The sequence below is a fragment of the Pagrus pagrus genome (assembly GCF_965226575.1).
Source record: "Pagrus pagrus genome assembly, chromosome: 5".
NCBI classification, from domain to species: domain Eukaryota; kingdom Metazoa; phylum Chordata; class Actinopteri; order Spariformes; family Sparidae; genus Pagrus; species Pagrus pagrus.
The window spans coordinates 5,165,228-5,188,129 of NC_140189.1; the positions used below are offsets into that span (position 1 = coordinate 5,165,228).

The 22,902-nt window shown below is 40.3% G+C and overlaps 1 protein-coding gene across 4 annotated transcripts in view; it reads right to left on the reverse strand.

Annotated features, from left to right (window-relative positions):
* Positions 1-22,902, reverse strand: part of glra1 (glycine receptor, alpha 1) — a 120,368-nt gene that overhangs the window by 61,713 nt on the left and 35,753 nt on the right. For 2 of the 4 annotated variants that reach the window (XM_084353589.1, XM_084353588.1), the window contains exon 3: positions 17,995-18,033. The exons of the other annotated variants lie outside the window; for them this stretch is intronic. In XM_084353589.1, coding sequence (XP_084209715.1) covers positions 17,995-18,033 — 39 coding nt within the window. The remainder of the gene's footprint in view (positions 1-17,994; positions 18,034-22,902) is intronic. 4 annotated transcript variants of the gene reach the window in all.

Below are 22,902 nucleotides of genomic sequence, written 5' to 3' on the forward strand. Positions count from 1 at the left end.
GTTAATTTCACTGAATATACACGTACAAACTCCGAGGAGACCAATCAAGGCCAGCGACTGTGCTGAAGTCCTGCTGAGGTGCGCCGGCTCGAATAAATCCCCCCCCCCTCCTCTTCAGCCCAACTCCACTTTCATTAAAAACAAGTGACAACAGCAATAAAGCAGGATGAAACAAACAGCTCGGCTCGGCCTCTCAGCACTTCTGCTAACTGCAGCCTCTGACTGTAGAAACAGCTCTAAACAGTCCCCGAGCTCTCCGGCTCCGGCTGTATGATTCTCTGTATGCAATGTACAAAACACAAAAGCTTGTAAACAATTTGTGTGAGCCATTAAAGTACTCTGTCTCTGGCTGCAATTGTTGTCTTCAGAATCAGGCTTCATCTAGAAGTTTCCACGTTTCATCAACTTCTTTAAAGAAATCTGAATGTCATGTTTGAAGAAGGAGGGCTCAGTGTGTGAGGATAGAATACTCTTCATGTTAACACATCCATTTATATTACACAAAAGTTACTGTTGTTTTGGGAGTTACTGGCAATCGATCTATTCAGTCATTTACTGTAGGTATGAGGATGCGTTGTGTTTGTCTGCCACCGAGCACGAAAACTCACGGAAAAATGAAGGCTGACTGGCTGCAGCCTGGCTTCATTTGTATCTTCTTTCACTTCTCTATTACAGACTTAATGAAGCCAACCCGTGCTTTCGTTAAACTGACTTACTGTAAGGCTTTCCCTTTAGACTTTTTGTTTGATACCTATAATTATTAATAATCAGAAGGGTTTTCTCATGTTAACTAAATTCAGTTTTAACCAAAAACATTTCATTTTAACTGAACTGATTTAAATAGTTTCTATATTTACAAATGGGATACAAACAAGTGCTTCTACAAGGTATTATTGTTGGCCCCACTGTTGTAAACACAACTGGATCATTTCCGTTTTTCCTCAGAGTAACAACTACCAACGACATTTCATTTAGTTTGTAAAGAAGCCATGAAAAAAGATAGAAATGGTGCCAGGCTGCCAGCCTGACTACATCACCAGTCAGCTTTCATTTTCACAGGATATTTCGTGCCTGGTGGCAGTCTATTGCCAGTTTGTATGAATTCAGCTTTAACCAAAAAGCGTTTTTTTCAACCAAACAGTTGTTATACTGATCACAGTTTTTATGTTTGAAAAGGAGATATAAAGAAACTATAGTAAAATTAATATGCCTTGTTAAAGGGCAGTGTAAACAGTGCTAACCTGCTTTTTTAGTGTTTACTTTTGATAGTAAATATATCACTGTTATGAAAAATAATTGCTAAATGTAAACATACTTTCATACATGTAGTGCAAACACAAGATATAGTGAAGGATGTCTTGGTAAATAGTCTAGCTTGTACCGATCGACCAAATAAGCATAGCACCTTTTAGTTTTAAGAGTGTTTGCTGGTCATCATCATTGGCTCATTTTTCACAGAACTGACAAAGAGAAAAGAGTGTTTGGTGGTTATCCAGGAAGTAGACCGGTCTAAATAGAGATGGTATGAAGATGACAGCCTGATAAACCTGCCAAGGAAGAGCCTGTAATTGCTTTTTTAATGATTAATAGTTCAGCAGTTTTGTGCGCCTCCCTCAGCACACTCAGAGCTTAAACATCTCGTCCTCGTTGTGATTTTCAAACTGACACTGGAACCAGCACCAGGCTGCCAACTGAGGACATGGATGACATGATGACGCTGACATGAGCCTGTGGGACTGTTTTACTGTCATCTCAACACTACCTCAAATTAAGATTTAGCACTGCAGAAAACATGGCAACTTGGCATATTTTTGGTTCTGTATCTCAACACTCTAGCCAAGATAAAGCTCTCCCTTCCCCCTGGAGCCACTCTAGTTATAAATGTGTCCACTCATGACATTGGAAGGCGTTTTGGATTAAAGCATCTTCTAAACAGCAGGTTATACCACATCCCCAAAACGCCATATGTTAGGAGGGTATAGCAGGTGCATAAAGGCTACAGGGAGCAGTGCTGGTGCCAATGTAGGGGTGAATCTCATATCTAATAAGGCACAGTTGATTCTTGACTGGTAATCTTTTGTGATTTTGTGAATTTGATGCACAAACCCAGCAGTGACCACTGTCCAAGACTGCATTTCACCATTTATAATAGTGAGACCACTGAATATTTTCAACAAGACTTCAGGACATTTCCAGCTTTGTTTCAGGCTATAAAAAAGCAGATACATTTAACGAGACGCCGGCACATTTCCACCCGAGTTTGGGGTGACAAAACCTAGATTTTTGAAGAGACATCAGGACATTTCAAGCCATTTTAAAGCAACAAAACCAGATATTTTAAGCCAAACCATCATCGTTTCCTAACCCTAGCCAAGTTATTTCTGTGCTTAAACCTAACCAGACATTAAGCACAATGTTCAAAAGAAAGACAGATAGCATGATAAAGGCAGTTTGTGAAATTACTGACAAAATTGAATCTGATGTTTTTCGTGACACTCAGCTTGCCTTTGTAGATGAATCCTAAAGATGACTTGCGGCTGTGTTTGATGAACTGATTTGTATTCACAATTAACCGAAATCAGGATCTACCCTAACCTTAACCAAGGTGCTTTTGTTGTCTAACCTAAACACAAATTCATGTGTGTACTGTCTACATGTTTTTCTAATAAACTCTCATCAAACTTACATGACTGTAACTGTACTGTTAAATATGCACGGTTTAATCGTGCTCTCGATTGGTTGCCAAACATCCGGCCGGTCTTTTCTAATATGAGGTTCGGCCACACACCTCGTGTTTTTACACTAAGGAAAGAGTATAGGTGGTACAGTGGACTACGCTCCATTGTCAGGCCTTAGGACGGTTGTAAAACACAGGTATCTGGAGGATTGTCTTGGCCCTGCTCTGCCATTATTTATTTAACTCTCTCCTCTCCTGATACCCAATTTGCACTCCTCTAAGTGACACCTCAGCTCTGCAGCGGTGAGACTGAATTTATTCACAGCAACAAATGGCACAGAGCTAAACAAAGCAAAGAGAGGCGAGGGCAGGAGAAAAGTCGCAGGCTACAAATTACATGAAAAATACTTTGAATTACGCAGGAGCACCTCTTTTGCAATTGAGCTGCCTTCAGCAAAAAATACTACAGTGGCGGTGAGACATTAAATATTTATAGGGCGTCGTCTGTAGGCTATATGGTCCGAGGAAAGCAGTTTCACTTTTTATTGAACTAATATATATTCCCCACACATGCTCGTGGAGGTTGAGGAACATGGCTCATTTTACAAAGAGGGAGAGAGAGAGAGAGAGAATGAAAGAGAAGAAAGTAGAGGGTTGTTTTTCTTTCCTTATTGCTGTTTTTTCGCCATTATGTCCAGACACGACAGCTGAGGACGTGATCATTTTGTTCTTATCCTCAATGCATAAACATCAGAGCCGAAAATGCCAGCGAGAGCAGAAAAAAAAATATGTTTCCCAGGGAACTTTAAAGCACCATAAATCTCCTGACTCGATAGTGAAACAGTGAAATAATGAACATTTTATCAAACGCTGAGAGGCTTTATATTACTGGAAGTTACTCGCCTCAACTCATAAAAAAAAGTTTGCTAAAGCCATAAAAGTGATTCTGTACTCAGAAACAACTGAAGATGACACCTGCAGAGTGCTGCAGGTATATTTTGGCAGCTTATTTTATGGCATGTACATCTTTACTTACTTACTACTTTAACTGGAACATTAAACATCATATAGTTTATGTGATGGAGCTTTTCAATCCACGGCCAAAAGTATGAGGATAGCCAAACATTACATCCCTATGTGATGGTTATAAGTCTCATTTTAAAGCCATGCACAGTAATCTGTGTCTTTGACTGTGTCCATTTATTTTTAGAACATCCACCTCTCGTATCAATTGGTCTGGTTTCAGGCTCTCCACCAGATCTTGGCTGCAGGGATTTACTCCCATTTTGACACAGGAGCATTAGTGAAGCTCAGCGCTGACGTGTAAAGGTGTTGGATGGGGCTGAGATCAGGCAAGAATCTTCCACACCAAACTGGGAAAATGATTTCCTTATGGACCTGGCTTTGTACATGGGACACATAAAGCGCACATCCAGTGTGTTTTAAATCCAGGTTTGAATAAATATGTCCAAGATGTGCATTTTGAAATTTCATAATTTATTTCTGCATTTTCATATCAAACCGTCATGTTAGTGCTTGTTGTTGTCTAATGCTTGCTAAGGGTTGTGTTTGTTAACACTACTAGTAAAGGAGATTTGGACTGCCTGAAGGAGGAGGAGGTTTTCAGGTGGGTGCTCCGATAACTAACATCAAAACTGTTATTTCTTCACATTCTGTTGATTATCTAATTTTTTATTTTTTTTTTTCAAACTACAATTCTTAAATATTGCTTCTTGAAAAGGAGCATTTTAAAAATGTTATCCATCAAAATGAATTTGCTAATCATGAGGAGTACTAGTTACTCACCAAGGTAATTCTATTAAGTATCCTGTGAGTCAGACACAGCTTTGTTAAATTAAAGTAAAGTTTGAAAGACATGGGTCATGAGTCTAACAAAAGATGCTACTGAGATGCATGGGAAATGTAGGACCTATATTAGGGGCAAGCAGTCAGGACATCTTGACCTTTGTCATTTATTATTTTCTAATTCTGTTTACTGAAAGGTGCTAAACTTTATGTAAGAAAAATCCACAATACTGATACTGACTTCTGACTGCATACTGATGAATTCGGCATCTGCATGTTCGTAAAAAAATACAACAACTTAAAAAACAGATAAAAACCCCTGGGCTTTCAAGGATCTTCCCTGACTTTCTCTACATGCCTGCAAGCAGGGCAGCAGACAGAGGGGGAAAAAATAAAAAGAGAGAGAATCATTTCAGTCTTGCTATGCTGCTGGTGCTGTTTTATTAATTTTTTTCCCTCTATTACATTGAGACACAACAATGGAGGAGGAGATGAACATCAAGGCTGTGAGACGCCGAGGGGAAAGAAAAGAAAATGCTCGAAGGCGGCGAAACATTAAAGTGCCGTCCGTCTCCTGACTCGACTATTGAAACAGGACGTGTTTTCTCCCCAGTTCTCTTCCTGATGTCGACTCCCTCTAAAGCCACATCCAACACCTGAATAAAGAACCTGTCGGCCTCGCAGTCCTGTTTGTTATTCCCATGCAGATGCCGTAGCCTTTCTTCATAGCTGCATCCCTCTTCATTTATACGACAGCTCTCATTATTCTCCCACATATGAAAGCGTATACCTTACGTCTCCTATAGAACAGTAAAGTCTTTTAGCTTTAAGCGAGGAAGTAAACAGTGTGGTTGATCAGCGGCGAGGGGAAAAACACTTCCCGTCACATTTTAATTGGAGTGCTGAGATGAGGAATGACGTTTGCTCCCGCAGACATATTCAACCATCCATCATCGCCTCCTCCATGGAGAGAACTTTAGGGAAAAACTTTATTTTCCTCCCCAGCGAGGGAGGAGAAATGCCATTATGATGTGTTTTACTCCTCCTCGTCCCTCGTCTCTCCTTCACTCTCTCCATGAATCTATTTCTTTTGCTTTTTTCCCCTCCTTTCTTTTCCCGGCCTCTTACTCCCTTTCTCATTCGTATTCTCTCTTTCAGCCACGGGGTGTTCAAGTTTCATTATGAGATGAAATGTATTCAAAGTGGGAGGCAGGCGGAGAGGAGCGGGCCAGAGATGGATGGATGTATGGCAGCCTGGTCAGGATTCACCTGAGGCTGTGTGTGTGTGTGTGTGTGTGTGTGTGTGTGTGTGTGTGTGTGTGTGTGTGTGTGTGTGTGTGTGTGTGTGTGTGCGTGTGTTTGTCTATGCATATTTACTCAAAATTGGCATTCATGCCTGCGAGCACTTTCAGTTTCTGTGACGGTGTGTGTGCCCTGTATGTTTACAGAGGGTCTTTGTGTGTATGTGTGTGTGTGTGTGCTTGCATGCATGCACATATTCCCCCATATTCCCTCTGTTTATACATATTATTCTAACACACAAAGTCTCATCTATGCATTAATCATGGGCCAGAGCACCCTGAAAAACAAACATATATATCTTTCTCTCTCTATCTCTGCCTCGCTATCTGTAAAAATAAAGAGGCCATTAATATTTATATTTCTAATACAATCAAATCATATGCAAAGACCAAAAGCCTGATAAATCTGTTTCCTCGGTGCCAAAGAGCTCCACTGTCTTCAAATACACCAATAAAAACACATCAGTGAGCCACACTGTTGCGCTGGCTGATACGTTCCTTCATTACCATGAACACACACACTTTATTTTGACTCAATCACGCTTACACCTTCCTGTTGTCACAAATACTCACTAGAGCATCAAGCGTTCTGTAATCCACCCTGAAAACCACAGTGCCGAGCTGTTTCAGAAAATTACTGAGGTGTTAAAATCTTTAGACTTGAAACTACGTATCTGTGAGCTGTTTTTAAAAAGACTGATGTGTTGGGAGTGAGACTCACAGACTGGGGAGGATTAACCCAAAACCAACTCCAGCTTTATATTTATGTAATTAAACAAAATAAGGATCGGATGCACATAATAATAAACATCTAGAAACTATTAGACATTATTTTTGATCTAAAGTTGAAATATTGTAATTTTAGTTTTTGTTAAGTTTGGAAATTATGCAAGTTCAATAAATTTTATGCAATTTTCTCTTTGTTGAGGCTGTTTTTTCACCTAAGCACTTATTTATGACTTGTTTTTATGCACAAAGTAAGTGTTTATAATGTAATAAATAACTATAATGAGTTTAATGCAGGCAGAGGTATTTTGAGGTCACAAAATGGCATTTTTTTGCCAGGCGCCTGAATATATCCTCAGAAAAACAAATTATATGCATTCATTTTCATTGATATTGTGATTAGATTTAAATGTGGAACATGTCAGACTACATTATGTGGACCCATTATTTTTTCCAGCTAATAGGAGCAGTTACAGGTCATCTGCAGGCTTATTTCAGTGTGTTCAAACTCCTATAGATCAATGACGGAGGCGCTTCCAGACCTTCTGTGTGTTTGGGAAAATAATTCAGACCTGTACTCAACAACAGTTTTGAGTTTAATTTAGGTTAGCCTTTTAGGATCCTTTTACATTCATTTTCAGGAATTTCTTGATATTGCAGCCTGCCTCATCAGAAAAACGACCACCCAGGTCGACTGTGAAAGCAGCTTATTACCACCCATATTTACATTTCCAGGGAAAAGTCCGAGTTGTAAATATCAGTGCAGACAGCAGGATATAAAATATTTCATTTACAGGGAGCACACAGAGAACCTAATTTTCCTGGGGGGAGGTTTTAAATTAAAAAATAGAGAGTGAAGCTGTAGAGAGAGTCAGTGTGTCGGTCCGACTGTTGTTCAGAAACTAATACAAACTTTAGTCACAGTCCCGTCGTCTCTTCTCTGGAAGCCTGAGAGAAGTGAGCATGACTGTCAGATATTTTGAAAATAAAATATATTCTGCCATCAGAAATGGTTCACTTTCCTCCAGAAAATGTAGTTTTGTCTATATGATAGTGAAGTAAGTCTTTCAGGGCTTTCCAGGCCAGGTTTTTGACTGACAGGCAGACATGACAGGCTGGCAGCTTCTTGACTGCAGAGGGACAGAAATCAATAGCAGGTGTACGGCGGCGACACGGCGCCGGAGAAGAGGTGACTGGAGCTCTATTCCACTGGATTACTGCAAGGTGGTGATGCTGCAAAGTGTGTGTGTGTGTGTGTGTGTGTGTGTGTGTGTGTGTGTGTGTGTGTGTGTTTGTGTGTGTGTGAGTGGGAGATTTAAGTACAAAAAATAGATAAGTGAGCAGTGTGGTGTTTGTATTTGCACTGTACACGTGTGTGCCTGTGTGTGTGTGTGAACATGAGCGTATGTGTTTGCTCGATCCTTCCTGTTTGTCCTTTGCATGTTTGTTTGCCTGACCGTGTGTTTGTGCAGATGGACTATTTGTAGTGTGATTCTGTGTGCGTGTGTGTGTGTGTGTGTGTGAGTGATGGTCATCTGCTCAATAAATCAGTGTGTGATTTAACAGTGTGTCGTGATGCTCCGCTGTTAGCTTGATGCTTTTAATCATCTTGAGAGGAAGGTAGATAGTCATGTGAGATTAGTGGACACACACACACACACACACACACACACACACACTACGCCCCCTCACCTTATCCCTCAAACACTCGCATGCACTCCGTCTCTCACTGATAAAACAGGTCAATTCAATATTATCGTGCTCTTTTTCATGTTTTAGATATTACAAGTGGAAATCAAAAGGTTTTATAATAAATACTGTTTTTATCTTTCATTTCTATTCAGTCCCTATGTGTTGTGTTTACTCTGTATGGGATAAGAGGGTGTAATATATGTCCTCTAACTTGGGTTCCTCATGTACGTAACTTAGGTACGTTTGTAACTGAAGTTACAGAAGTAATGTAGTTATTTTAACCTAAACCACGCTGTTAAACCTAACTAAGCCTCACCAAGTAGTTGAAGTGCCTAAACCAGCCCAGTCGCCAGGATATAATGTCAGCAGTTAACGTTTCTGCAAACCACAGTAACGTCCATGTACCAAATGTGGCACATCACGTTCACTTTAAAATATTATTAATCACCTACTGCAGCAGGGTGTGAAGGGTAAGGTGGTTTTTTTTTAGTGACAAAACTGGCTATTTTTCATGGAAAGTCGGATAAACAGGTATTTTAAACCAAACCATGATGTTTTCCTGAAACTGACCAAGTGTTTTTTGTGCCTGAACCTGCAGCACAGTGTTGTTTAATCATAAAGTTGCAACATAAAGAATCGTCCAGTTTTAACTGTGGTTTTGCAGAAATGGCTAAACATTAAAGGATAACTACCGTTTTCTACAACCTGGACCTTATTTCTAGCAAAATATATGGTCATTTACTCACCCAGATAACTTTGGTGTCATTTGGCGTCGTTCGGACGAAATTAGATCCAGTGGAGCGCCGCGTATATCCATATAATGCGAGTGACGGGGCACCGAAGCGCAGCCTCTATGAGCATTATCTGCCACGAAACCAGTTCATTTCACCAATATTTTGTTACGATACGCTCGTGCTATTCCCCTCTGAGTCCGGGCTTGTCTGTTGTCAACATTCGGGGTCTGTAGGTTGACCTACTACCTCTGACCTGGAAGATGTCGTCTCTGAGCTGCACGCGCACCCGCGACAGCCCGGCTTGTTTACCTGTAGCTGCTACTGCTAGTTTGACCCCGGATGTTGATAACAGACGAGCCCGGACTCAGAGGGGAATAGCACTAGTGTATCATGACAAAATATTAGTGAAATGAACTAGTTTCGTGGCAGATAATGCGTTATATAGAGGCTGTGTGTCGGTGCCCCGTCACTCGCATTATATGGATATATCGGCGCTACACTGGATCTAATTTCGTCCAAACAACTTCAAATGACACCAAAGTTATCTGGGTGAGTAAATGATCATATATTTTGCTAGAAATAAGGTCCAGGTTGTAAAAAACGGTAGTTATCCTTTAATTCTGGCAATTGGGTTGCCTAAACTTAGCAAACAGTTTTCTTGCCTAAAATCAAACTGCAAGCATGCGAAAAATGTCTGCTACGCCTGTCTCTGGTATGGTGCAACGGTCATGTTGTTTGAGAGTTGCTGGAAGTTGACCCATTCAGCCATTTAGGTATGAGGCTGTGTTTTGTTTTTCACAGACAGAACCTTGACAGTCAAGTGAGATGGATGCAGGAAGAAAGAAAGGAGTCATCACAAAATAATCCCTGTATAACACAATTTTAGAGCCATTATTGTGAAATTAATACTTTTGGCCTGAGGACCAATGTAGCTATTACACATTTTGGGGTTGCAACACTGATTTCTTTTAAGCAACAAAACAATATTGTTCTAACCTTAACCATGTAGTTTTCTTGTCTAAACTTAACCACACTGTAACTACGGAGGTGCAGAGGAACATATGAGGCATTTCTGGAGGCAATGACAACCGATTTGTTTAGCCGTGTGGTTGTGAGGATTTGTTGGGATTTCTTCAGCTGAGGAAAGCCCTGCAATCACAGCTGAGTGTTTCCTTTCTAAAGGACTGTGAAGCCATGTTATACTCTTTAAAATAGGCCACTTGGATGGGCATTAATCTGTATAGGGGGATATTCTGCTTTACATTTTGTGAAACCACTCTGTGCTCAGCCTGCAGTAATCATTTTGCAGCGCTGGCTTTCTGCAGCACTGTGCAATCACATTATAAAGGTGTTCTCCATGAGACAGGCCACTTGGATAAGCATAAATCTACATAGCAGCAGAGATTTTTTTGCTCTCAATAAAAAAGTGAAATAACCGCAATATGCTCCAACCTGCAGTCTTCACATTAAAGTGTCACCTCTCTAAAGCACTATGCAATCATATTACAAAGCCATCCTCCATGAAACCGGGCACTTGACTGAGCATAAATCTACAGAGACAGATTGAATCCTCGGGCCTCTTGCACAACAGCACAGAGGAGCGAAGGAAGGAGAGCCCAGAATCTGTTAGCAGACAAATATCCCTTGGCCTAACATTAATCTGCATAAAGCGCCGGTGCGAGGAGGTGAGTTGTGTGTAATATGTGCTGAACATCCCGCAACAGAAGGAGCAGAGCAGAGCCTCTAATCAGGAAGAACGGCTGCTGCCGACGGCGGCCGTGGCGAGGCTTCAGGCCCTGACCTGCTGACTGGATTCTGCTGAACACGCTGGGAGAGAAATCTCCTCTCCCCCATCCTCCCTCCCCTCTCTCTGTGTCCTATCTTTTCTCTCCTCTCGTCTCACCTTCCTCCTACGTCTCATCCTCAGTGATGGCTTTCGAGTGTGTCTGCTTCAGGTCTGCACACAGGTTTGTTTGACACATTCATTCATTCTTTGCACTGCTGTTGTATTCTTTCCTGTATTCTGTCTGTTCTTTCCTTTCTGTTCACATTCAATCCAATCACCAGATTAAATAACGAAAATCTCAGTGCAAAACCACTGATATGGTGAAACTTAACATTTCTTTATGTACATGTGTATATTTTGTCTTCACATTCAATTTTTAATTTCATCTTGTGACGTCACTGTGCTGATGCTCTGGTTAGATTTAGGCACAAAAAACACTTGGACACAAAGGAAAAGATCATGTTTCGGTGTAAAATACCTGTACTGGGGTTCACGGAGGGAGATGTCCTGAGGTCTTGTTATGAACATCCTGTTTTGTTGACACAAGTACAGCTGTTGATGTCCCAAGGTCTTGTTAAAAACATCCAGTTTTGTCGCCACAAACACAGGTGGAAATTGACCAAAGGCCTTGATAAAAACCCTGTTTTTCTTGCCACAAACATGGCAGAAGTTGTTCTGACTTCTCACCACAAACACCGGTAGACATGTCCTGAGGTCTTGTTAAAAACACCCAGTTTTGTTGCCACAAACACGGTTGGAGATGTCCCGACATCAGGTCAAAAATATCCAGTTTTGACACCACAAACATGGCTGGAAATTTTCTCAAGGTCTTGTTAAAAACACCCGGAAATCTACTTGAAAATTATTCGGTTTTCATGCCAGCAGATGTCCTGACTTAAAAAATATGTTTTTGGTGCCACACTTAAAAATGTTAAAACAAACACGGTACACATGAGCGTATCTTTGTTCGTTGTTTGCAGAAACTTTACGTTCCAACACTTCATCCAGGGTACTTCTCTGATTTTCCTTTTCCTTTGATCTCACTTGTAGCCTCTCCATCACCTTTCCATTCCTTTGGTGTCCTACCTTCTGTCCTTTCTTTAACTTTCTTGTCTCATATCTTCATCTTGTTTTCCTTTGATGTCCTCTCTTCCCCTTTACTGTCCTTTGAGTTGTGTGTTTTACAACAACGCAACATAATTCAATTTTCTTTAATTTCTCTTTTTTTTTCTTCATTACCATTTTCTTTGTTCGACTGTCCTTTCCTTTGCCTTTGTAGTCTCCCACCCCCCCTCCTCTTCACTTGTGTAATACATCTCTCCTCTCCTCCTTCTACATTAACCTAATCTTATTCCCTTCATGTCTCCTCCTCTGCTGTCCTCCCCTTCTCGAAAACTGACATTTCAACCGAAGATATCTAAAGCCCACACACCACTTTGAGCTCGAAATTAGCATCACCCTTCGTGATGACAGTGAGTGTGTCAATAACATTCATTACAGGTAAATGAGGGTCCCACTGAGAATACTGCAGGCAGATCAACTAACGGAAATACAATACTTTTATTGCTTGCTGTGCTAAGTGAGACTCCTGATCCGAACAAATCAATGAGCTTTAATCTCCAGCATGCCAAATCCGGTCCCGGAAGTTGTCAGCTGTCAATATAGTTCTTTTAGCTGATTCAGCACCTCATCGGGCGGCCATGTTGGAAAAAGCAAATTATTTAACAATATACACATCATCTGTGTTTTTTGTGTTTGGATAATGTTGGACTCTTCTAATATTTCTATTTTATTATATTTACATACTCACTAAAGTATGTCAGCATTAAAAAAGGCACTACCTCATTTCCTTTCTATGATAAATTAGCCTCATTGATTGTTAGCTAGCTAACAATACCTCAGGTTAGCTGATCTGATTGGCTCCAGATGCGGGTGTTATTGTGTGAGGCAATGGGACACTACATTTCTGAGCACTAGTATCCACAAGTCTCCTGGGGGAGTTTACAGGGGAAATGATTAAGGGTGATTCTCCTGGTGCTCAGTGGAACTTGCGTAACAACAAAGTATCATAATATCTGACACACTGGTGTTACTTTGAACGCTTCAGAAGTGTTAAGCTAAGTGGCCTAAGCAATAATAATAGTGTTAGCAGCATTAACCCGACAAAGTAACCTAGCTCTTCATGAATGAATGGTAGACCATGCCAACTGCTATACGAATGAGGATTATCGTCCTGTTACCATAGAAAACACCTGTTCCGGTTAAGAGACTTAACGCGCCCAAAGACACAGACATAATTTGCATAAATGTATCATGGGGGCAGTAATAAGGTGGGTAGGGGACACATTTGCATTAAACCAGAACTTCCAATTTAATCTATGACAGAATTAAATCCATATGAGACTTTTTCATTTGTTTTAGATAACAGAGGGGAGCATCAAATATAGAATGTGTAATATCAAGGGATAAAGTAATTAGGTTGTTGTTTTTGGCTAATCCAATATATTAAAAACAATAAAAGAACCTGATGCCAAGAAGTCCTGTTCATTAATTTGTAACACAATGGCTTCATAAACATAGCAATATTAAAGGGCTAGCCATTTAGGTAGAAATGATGAAAAAACATATATTTATAGGAATATGCCTATATCGCAGCCTGTCCTCATCAGAAAAACAACAATTTGGATTGACTGTGAAAGCAGCTTATTATGACACATAGTCACATATTTTTGTTTCTTTGTTTGTTGAGGCGGCAACCTCTAGTGACCATCTTAACACTTAGGGCAGCAAAGAAGGAAGTCAGGCGAAGCAGTGTAAAGAACACATAGTTTTTTTTATGTAGTTAACTTTAATGACATACATAATGTTACGTAAGTATAGTACACATATAAGTAAGTTAAGTTACATAGGCTACGTAATATAGTTATTTAAACCCAAACCGCAATCTTTTCCTGAACCTAACCAAGTAGTTTTGTTGCCAAATCCTAACCAAATGCGAGCGTACGATGAATTTCCCATATACCGGTCACTGGTATGCTGCAACAGTCATGTCGTTTTGGGTGTCATTGGCGATCAACCTATTCTGTTGTTCAGGTATGAGGCTGTGTTCATCAATATATCCCCAACCCATAATTTATCCATGTGCTCATCCTAAATTATTAGACTTTGTAGTATTCTTGTGCATGTCAACTAGTTTTCCATTAGTTGATACAATGGGATCACTCTAAGGGCTCACCATAATTTATAACAACAAGGAAACTGATGCATACCCACCGTTAAAATTTGCATGGTAGCAATTAAAAACATCTATATTTTTGCTGCAATTTTGTGATAATGCCTCAAGTCACTACTAGAAATATCTTATCATGAAATGAAGATTGGCGTTCCCTTTCCTTCTAACACATCTCTTAACTTCTAAAGCTATTTTTCTCCCCGTTATTTGAACATTAAAATGAGAAATTATTTCTTATTAGCTCTGCAGTTTTTTTTCCCCCCGTCTCTGCCGAGCCAGTGGGTAAGTTATGCATCGCAGCAGCCTGGAGGCAGACGGGCTGCTGCCTGCTAATATAAAACGTCGGCTCCTGTGAAGCTGACAGTATTGGCTAGCAGAATAAGCTCAGGAGGTAATTGGGGTCTTTAGTCTGCAAACCAACGGAGTCTCTCTCAATAGCATTAGTCACCCAGAGTAATCAGGCACAAAAGGATCATATCTGCAGGACTGTGGGTACATTTTTTGTTTTAATCTTTTTAAGACGCCGTGGCCCATTTCAACATTGTGAGCATCGGGACCGCCAGTGTTTCCTCAGCTTTGTTGCTATAATCACTGAACCATATTCTGTTCGCAGGAAACATTAAAATGAGCTTTCTTAACCTGCATTAACTGAGTCTGGCAGCGTCGCCCAAAAAGATTGCCCAGTGCATCACCTCTGTTGTGTGTTCCATCACCTACAGTAATTGTCTGGAAAATCCTGCAGCAGTAATTGCGCTATGAACCACTGTGTGTATCTGTGTGTGTGTGGAGTGTGTATAGGGGGTTCTACCACAACGTCCTCTCTGTGCATGTAAATTAGGGCCACATACACATTAGTTACGACTGACAGGAGCCACTGTGTAAAGGGCCTGCTGTGCTACAAGCATTAGCATGGTGAGCTAACGGGCGAAATAGGCTGAAAGAGACTCTTCACCACGAATCAACACAGAATAAATGAAGGGAAATGTTACAAAGCTTCTCTCTACTGTAATGTACAGTATTATACTGTAATCTACTGTATGCTAATGTACTGATCTGATCTGATCTGACTGTACTGTAATATACTCTAATGTACTGTATTGTAATTTTATTCTTTACCATATTATACTGTATTTTATTTTACTGCACTTTTGCTATAGTGCAATTTACAAAAGTGTACCATACTATTCTAAACTATGCTGTACTGCGCTGTACCATTCTATACTATACTATACTATACTATACTATGCTATAATATACTATACTATGCTATAGTGTACTTCACTATACTGTGCTATACTATACTATACTTTACTGTACTGTACTTCACTATAATGTGCTATATTATACTATGTTAGAATGTGCTATACTATGCTATGCTATATTATAATATACCATACTTTTATATTTGTATATTTTACTATACTATACTATACTATATTATACTATAATATGTTATGCTATACTATACAATATTATAATGTGCTATACTATGCTATACAATACTTTACTATACTGTGCCACACTAAGCTTAACTTTGGTATACTATACTATACTATACTGTGCTACACAAAGCTATACTATATTATGCTATACTATAAAATAATATACTATACTGTGCTATACCGAACTAAACTGTTCTATAATGTACTATATAACACTATACTGTGTCATACTAAGCTATACCATGCTATACTAAGCTATACTATATTATGCCATACTATGCTATATTATACTGCATTATACTCGGCTATACTATACTATGCTATGCTTTGCTATGTTATGTTGTGCCATTAAATGCTAGACTACACTATGCTATACAATACTATAGTACACTAAACTGTGCTATATTAAGCCATACTATATTATACTGTACTATGCAATACTATACTATACTACGCTATACTATATTATGCTATACTATGTTATGTTATACTGTGCTAAACTATACTACACTATACTATACTATACTGTGCTACACTAAACTATACTAAGCAGTACTATATTATGCTATACTATACTATACTGTGCTATACTATGCTATACTACACTATACTATATTATACTATACTATACTAAGCTATACTATATTATGCTAATATATGCTACACAATACTATACTATACTGTGCTATCTAAGCTATACTATACTATACTATACTATACTACACAACACCATACTGTTATACTATGCTATACAACACTACAATAAGCTATACTATATTATGCTATACTGTGCTATACTGTACTGTGTTATACTCAGCTATTCTATACTACGATATGCTGTGCTATGTTATGTTGTGCCATTAAATGCTAGACTACACTATGTTATACTATACTATATCAGACTATACTATACTATACTATACTATACTATACTAAACTATGCTATAATAAGCTATACTATATTATACTATACCATGCAATACTATACTATACTATAATATACTATACTATACTATACTGTGATATACTATGTTATACTATGCTCTGTTTTGCTATGATATTTTGTGCCATTAAATGCTATACCACACTACACTATACTCTGTTGTACCATATTATACAGTGCCATCTAATGCCATGCTATGCTATATTATATTATTAGTACTGTACCATAATACAGCATACTCCATAGTATGCATAGCATATTCTATCATATACAGTATGCTATGCTATGCTATGATACACTATACTTCATTACTACTCTTTACACACATACTTTACAATACTGCACTATACACAATATACTGCTCCACAATCTTTTTTGCAATATACTGCTACAGTATTCTATACTATATAAATACACTATATACTGTGCAGCACTACTATACCATGCTGTACTATACCTCAGAACTCCTCTTTACATACTATAATTTACTGTTATGTACCATACTACCCTACTTCATACTATACTATATTACACAGTAGCCTTCAATAGTAAACTAAACTATACTAGGCTTAAAGTAGCCCACCATACTTGACTACACTGTAGCCTTCTATGCTTTACATATGGTACTGTACCATGCTACACTATATAATACACTACCATCCCACCATATACTACTTTACTATATCATAAGCTGAATCTCAGTCAATGAAAACAAAGCCCTGAGTCACTCCTGTGTGTGCTTGCAGTTTGGAAAGATGCCCAAAAGCTGTTCTATGTGAATCTTTTGTGGGGCTCAGAGCTTCCTTCTCTCTGCAGAACACTACGAGCACCAGAATGGAATTTTTGGTAAAATCTAAACTAAGTTAAGGTTGTGGTGAGTCAGGATCTGTGGAAACATTTGTTCCCAGTTGTCAGGTACAAAAGCTGACAGGTGACACAGAGGGATACAACTGTAAGAACACTATATACATTTTACTACACACTAGAGTTGCTTAACCTACATATGTCCAGTATGTTTCAGTAGTTCTTTATTCAGTGTCATATATGCATTTGTACAGTATAAGAGTGCTACACATCAGCCTTAATCAAGTGCAAAACAGCTTTTTAAAGTGTCCTGACCGGCAGAATGATGCCAAAGTGGGGTGAGGTTACAAAAACTGTTATGATCTCGGAAGAGGCCTTATTTTGTCAGAGAGAACTGACATTGTTGTGGTAAGAAAACAGGCGCACTTGAGCCTGGGATAAAAAGCTTAATAGCTGCTGTTTTGGAAGAATTAACTGTTGTCATGCTGAGAAAATTATTTCCAAAATGTTTTGCCACAAATGACACAGGTATGCATTGAGGGAAAGATGTCTGTGTCGACATAATGAATTAAGTAAAGCTTCAAATATTGCTGATGTCTGACAAATATGTTCTTGCTTAATTGCTCCTATCACCAGATGTTCTACAGTGGACCATTTGATTGACACAACTTACAACAATACATGGCAAACTCTACATACTTACAACCAAAAAAGGCATTTCCTTAACGTTCTTAGTTTTCTCAACATTTGGAAAATGCCTCATCATCGCATGAGACAAACACAAAACCATGGTCAGGGAAGTAAAGAAGAAGAAAAAAGAAAAAAAAAGGGAAAAAAGAAAAGGAAAGTACCTTTCTTGTGAGTAGCTTCATTTTTGGAGCCTTTGGGGTCTAATAAAAAAAAGATCAGAATTAAACACAGCATATTCTAACAACACGTTACCAACTATACGTTGTTTGTCCTCGTTAAGGAAAACAACCGCTTTGTCTATCAAGGAGCGAACAAGACAGCAAGGCTCGATTATCTAAGGTGTCGCACTGCTGCCAACACTCAGCGGGGGTGAGTGTATGGCAGTGGGGGAGACTTAGGAGGGGCAGGGAGGAGGAGGAGGGCAACATACTGTGAAGGCAATAGCAGGAAGGAGGGATGCACGAGTCTGTAGAGGAACAATCTACTGCCATACTGCAGCGGGCAGGAGAGGCGATGCACTGAGATGGAGAGGAGGAGGAGGAGGGTTGCAATGCAGTTCTGTCAAGAGGAGCTGAAGTAAGACTAGCAAAATGCACTACAGGAGATGCAAGAGGCCAGAGAGAAAGAGGAGGAAGAGGAGGAGAAGGAGGGCGGGGAGAATGCAAAGACTACATGTCAAACTGGCTTCGTTTAGATTTTTGCCTCAATCAGCCTTCGAGGAAATTACACTTTTTGTTCGTGTCTTTAGGGCAACAGGTTGGTGGTGAGTTGCATATTCCAGAATGACTTGACTGACTTCCAAATGAAATGAACTGGCGAAGTAACAAAGTTCTCAAAATGGATCCTTTGTCCCTCGCAATAATTTGACTCGTGCTACAGAAATGGGGCTGTTACCCTACAGGAATGGATAAATGATCTCCAAATCTGAAATGAAATTCTACTTCTTTCCTCAAATGGGCGCTATTAATTTGAAGTCATTTGGCTGAAATGGAGCCCATTGGAATGACAAAAGGTTCTACTTCCACCCCCAAAAATGTAAATCTTCACTGTCTGCAAAATGGGCCACATTATTTCAGTCACACCACAGAAAGGGAACTTTTAGTCCCCAAAGAGGTTGATTTATAATGGAAAAATGCCGACCTGCTAATGTCAAGGAATTGGAAGTTAAGGCCAAACGATTTATTGTTTCACAGTGACAAGGCCTTTTTACTCCTGTTCACTCCAGAACAGTATCTGCCTGTATCTAATGTATCATTAATGATCAGTGTCTAGAAAGTTCAAGTGAGTACAAGAAACAAAGAAGAAAAGTTTTACTGTCCTTTAATCAGCAGATACTCAACCAGCACAACCTATTTTCACTCCCAGCACGTCAAATACAGCAGCCTGGTCAGTGGCCCTAAGGATAACGCTGTAGTTACCCCTCTGGTGTCGTAGTATAAAGTGTGAGAAAAGTCCAATCTGAGGGTGTTTTAGGTAGTTGGATGGGCCATACACTAAACTTTTCCTCCCAGGGACCAGGATTTGTGTCCCAAGTCTGATCAAGAGTCAATTTTTTGTTTGACTTGTTGAAATTTGTTACATGTAAGTTGACATGCGTAAATGACGTACCTTACGCTACGTAAGTGACATACTTATGGCAGTTATGTAACGTTTTAAGATTTACAGCATTTAAGTAACCTGCATGATCTGATAACACCATGTTGGTGTTGTTCCTAGAACATCATGAATAATGTTGGTCCAGGACCATCTATGAAACTGACCAATCACTCTTGTGTAATGTCATAGTTTAGCAACTCGGGAAATGGATCGGAAAAATAGACGCATGAGAAAAGTTGTCCTTCCAAGCAAATGTTTAAGGTTGTGAAAGAGTGTATTTTAACTCAAATAATGTTTTCCTAAACCTAGCCCAGTATTTTAGGAACAGGAGAGGGGTAGGTAGAGCGTCATAGCTTGAAGGTTAACGCCACTGACCAAGCTGCCGTACTTGATGAGTTGGAAGTGAGAACAAATTGACCAGCACCACATCACCTTTCACTCTTTATAGTTGAGAAAAATACACTCACATGACTACTGCACACACCCAGGTATAACATAGATCTTTGAATTAAAACTTCTGTCAAGAGTCGAGAAATATCCTGGTGTAAAGGTCAGGTAGTGTACAGCTCATTCTGACCTTCAAGCATTTCACGCTTTCTGAGCAAATGATAATCACATCTGTGTTTGACAGTTTCTTTGAAACTTATTCTGAATGGAAGTTAGAAATGTCACCACACAGCCTTTGATTTTCATCAAAAATGAACAGCTTCATTTTCTTCCATGACTCTAAGCTACAAACGGAGGCCCAAAAAAATGTCCTCCCACCACATCCAGAGGATTTCTTATTCCTTTCATAGCTCAGATTTGTTGATTGATGTCCTATTTTGCCTCCGAACCGCATTGAACTGAGTAAACCGGGCCTGGCCTCCTTTGCTGTACTTGACAACTGCCATTGTGAGGGATTGCGACTACGCCAAGTAGAAGTCTGGGAGCGATATTGTAATCTGTCATTGTCAGCCCGAAAAAAAAGGGAAATGGCTCCTAAGATAGATGGAAAGTATTCGTCGTGACCATGAACTGTTGTAGACAGGTGACTTAAACTCTATAATCTGCCTGAATCCATGAAAGGCAATTTTTCCTCCCTCCTCTGCGCACGGCAATCTCTCTGTGTCAGGGCTAAGCCCGGGCTTAGCCCCGCGGCCAGGCAGGCTGTCGAACATCTGAGCACCTGATCCTTGCATTAAAACCACAGCAGCTTTGGTTTTTGGGCTGGCAGCAGGGATCTCATAATGCGAGCTAATTACTAGCGCTGTGCAGAATCAATTCTCCTGGTTTGCAGGGGAGGTGTAAAAACAATAAAAACCTGCCTTTGTGTTGGAAAACAAAGGTAGTTTCTGTTAAATGAGTACAGGGATTTTTCAACTGTTTCGCTGTACTCCCAGGCTGCCTGCATCAGTGGACGATTAGACACGTCTGCCATGTAGAGCCTGAAAACAGCAGCTTACCGCCTTCGTGATTGTGTCACAGCGGTAAACAATTATGCGTCAACCTCTCCATCAGGCTTTTTAGACTGATACGGTGGGCTTAAACCTTTTTTTTCTCAAGCTGGTAATTAGAGGTGTGATGGGATTCCACAGGAGGACTGAATGGCCTTTTATAAAGCCGTATTCCCCTCCTTATAAACTTATTAGCCATGGACCAGTGGACTGCAGAGCGAGGAAGACAGAGTAATGTAGCCGTCAACTGCTCTTACACATCCCAGATTAGCTTTGCGTTGCCTGGAGGTAAAGAGGTTCCACGTTTTTTACTATCTTTAGATCAAGAATGAACAATAAAGACGTGAGGTATTTATAGCAAGAGATATGGAGTTCAGTCATTTTGACAACACGGCTCATTTGACAGCACTCTAATTATAAGCTTGTTCGTTTTCTCTTTGAGCTCTTGATAATATTCAGGTTTCAACAGCTACTTTTGGCTGCACAGACCTCTTTGCTTCATTTCACTCGCCCGCTCCTCTCCCCCACCCTCCTATCAGTCTCTCTTTCAGTCCGTCTTGAGTGCCCTCGTACGTTTGGCTGCCTTTTGCCATTACCCTGTTCAATATTCCTCTCTTCGCTGCCCTTGCCGTTCCGCCTCCTCCTGCTAGACGCTGAAGCGTGATCAATATTTTTGTCATAACTCAGGGGAGAGTCACCTCTGCGACGACATTAAAATTCCCCGCTCCGTGCAATATTGTCCCCATCCAAATTTCCTGGCTTGGAAAGGATAGGGCCATTACCTAGAATACTAAAAGAGCCACGAGACCTTCCTCTGGGCAAGGATGTCCCTTCACTCTAGCACATTTCTGTGTTTGCATCCTTGTAGAAAGAAGCTCCGAAAAAAAAAAATAAAATAAGAGGAGGAGGGTGTAGATATTAAAGTTTGTATCTCCCAGCTGCTTATTCATGTCTGCTGCAAGTGTTGTACATAACTGAGCAATACTGAGTCCACTGGGAACTGTGTTAGCATCAATATTCTGCCGCTAAGCTAGTGGAAACATATTCTGTGTTTGCAGCATGAGGCCCTGGATTGCACTTTTGCCATCTGCAGTTCTTTCCAATCTCCTGTCGTAAGCAAATCCCTCCACGTCGGTCATTTGCAATGCTACCTTCCCTTTCTCCCTCCCATCACCTCTCCCTCTTTCTCTCTCCCCCCTCCCTGACCCATCCGTTTTCCCCCCCCCACAGCCATTCCTCCATCCCACGCTCATTACCTTATGCCCATTAATCCCATTAAGTAGCCATTAAACAAGTGCTGATAACACCAAATGAACGTCAAGCTCCGACAGCTAATAACTACAGTCCCACCTCGGCACGTTCAACCCCGGCAAGGAGAAAAGGAGATGCAGAGAGGCACAGGGAGGGTGTAGTAACAGTACAAAAAGTGTAGTATAGAACAGTGTAACATTGTGTAGTAATAAATAAGAGAAAGAGGAAAGAGAGGGAGAAGAAGGTGAAGCCAAACATGTAAATATACTGCCGTACTTTGTATATTTACTCATGTCCACTTGTTCAGACGAGAAAGAGGGAGTCATTCAGCTCAGAAGCAACACAGTGGTGGAGGCTTTTTTTTACACTGATCATCACTGGGATTTAAGAGCAGAGGGAAGGAGGGAGCTTTGCCAAACCAACCGTGGGAGCAGCATGAAATAAAAGGATTGTATCTGAGGAAGCAAACCCGAGCTGAGGAAGCTACGGTGGCTGCTCGAGAGAGCTGAAGATGAAAACCTGCTGAAGTAGACCCGAACTACAGCGATGCGCATTGAATCTAAGGTTGGCGGTGCGTTGAGGGTCTTTTCAGGCACTGAATCCTGGATGTGGAAGGGGAGGAGGGGGTTAAGTGTTGGCGGCAATAGATAGCCGGCTCACTAGCAGCCCTTTCTGGTCGAGCTGAAAACCTGAAGCTCGCTCACGGTCGTCATCCTCGCTCGGCTTGAGTGATGAGGAAGGACAAGGTTATGGCGGAGAGGGAGAGGGGAGTCGCAGCTGGAGTCG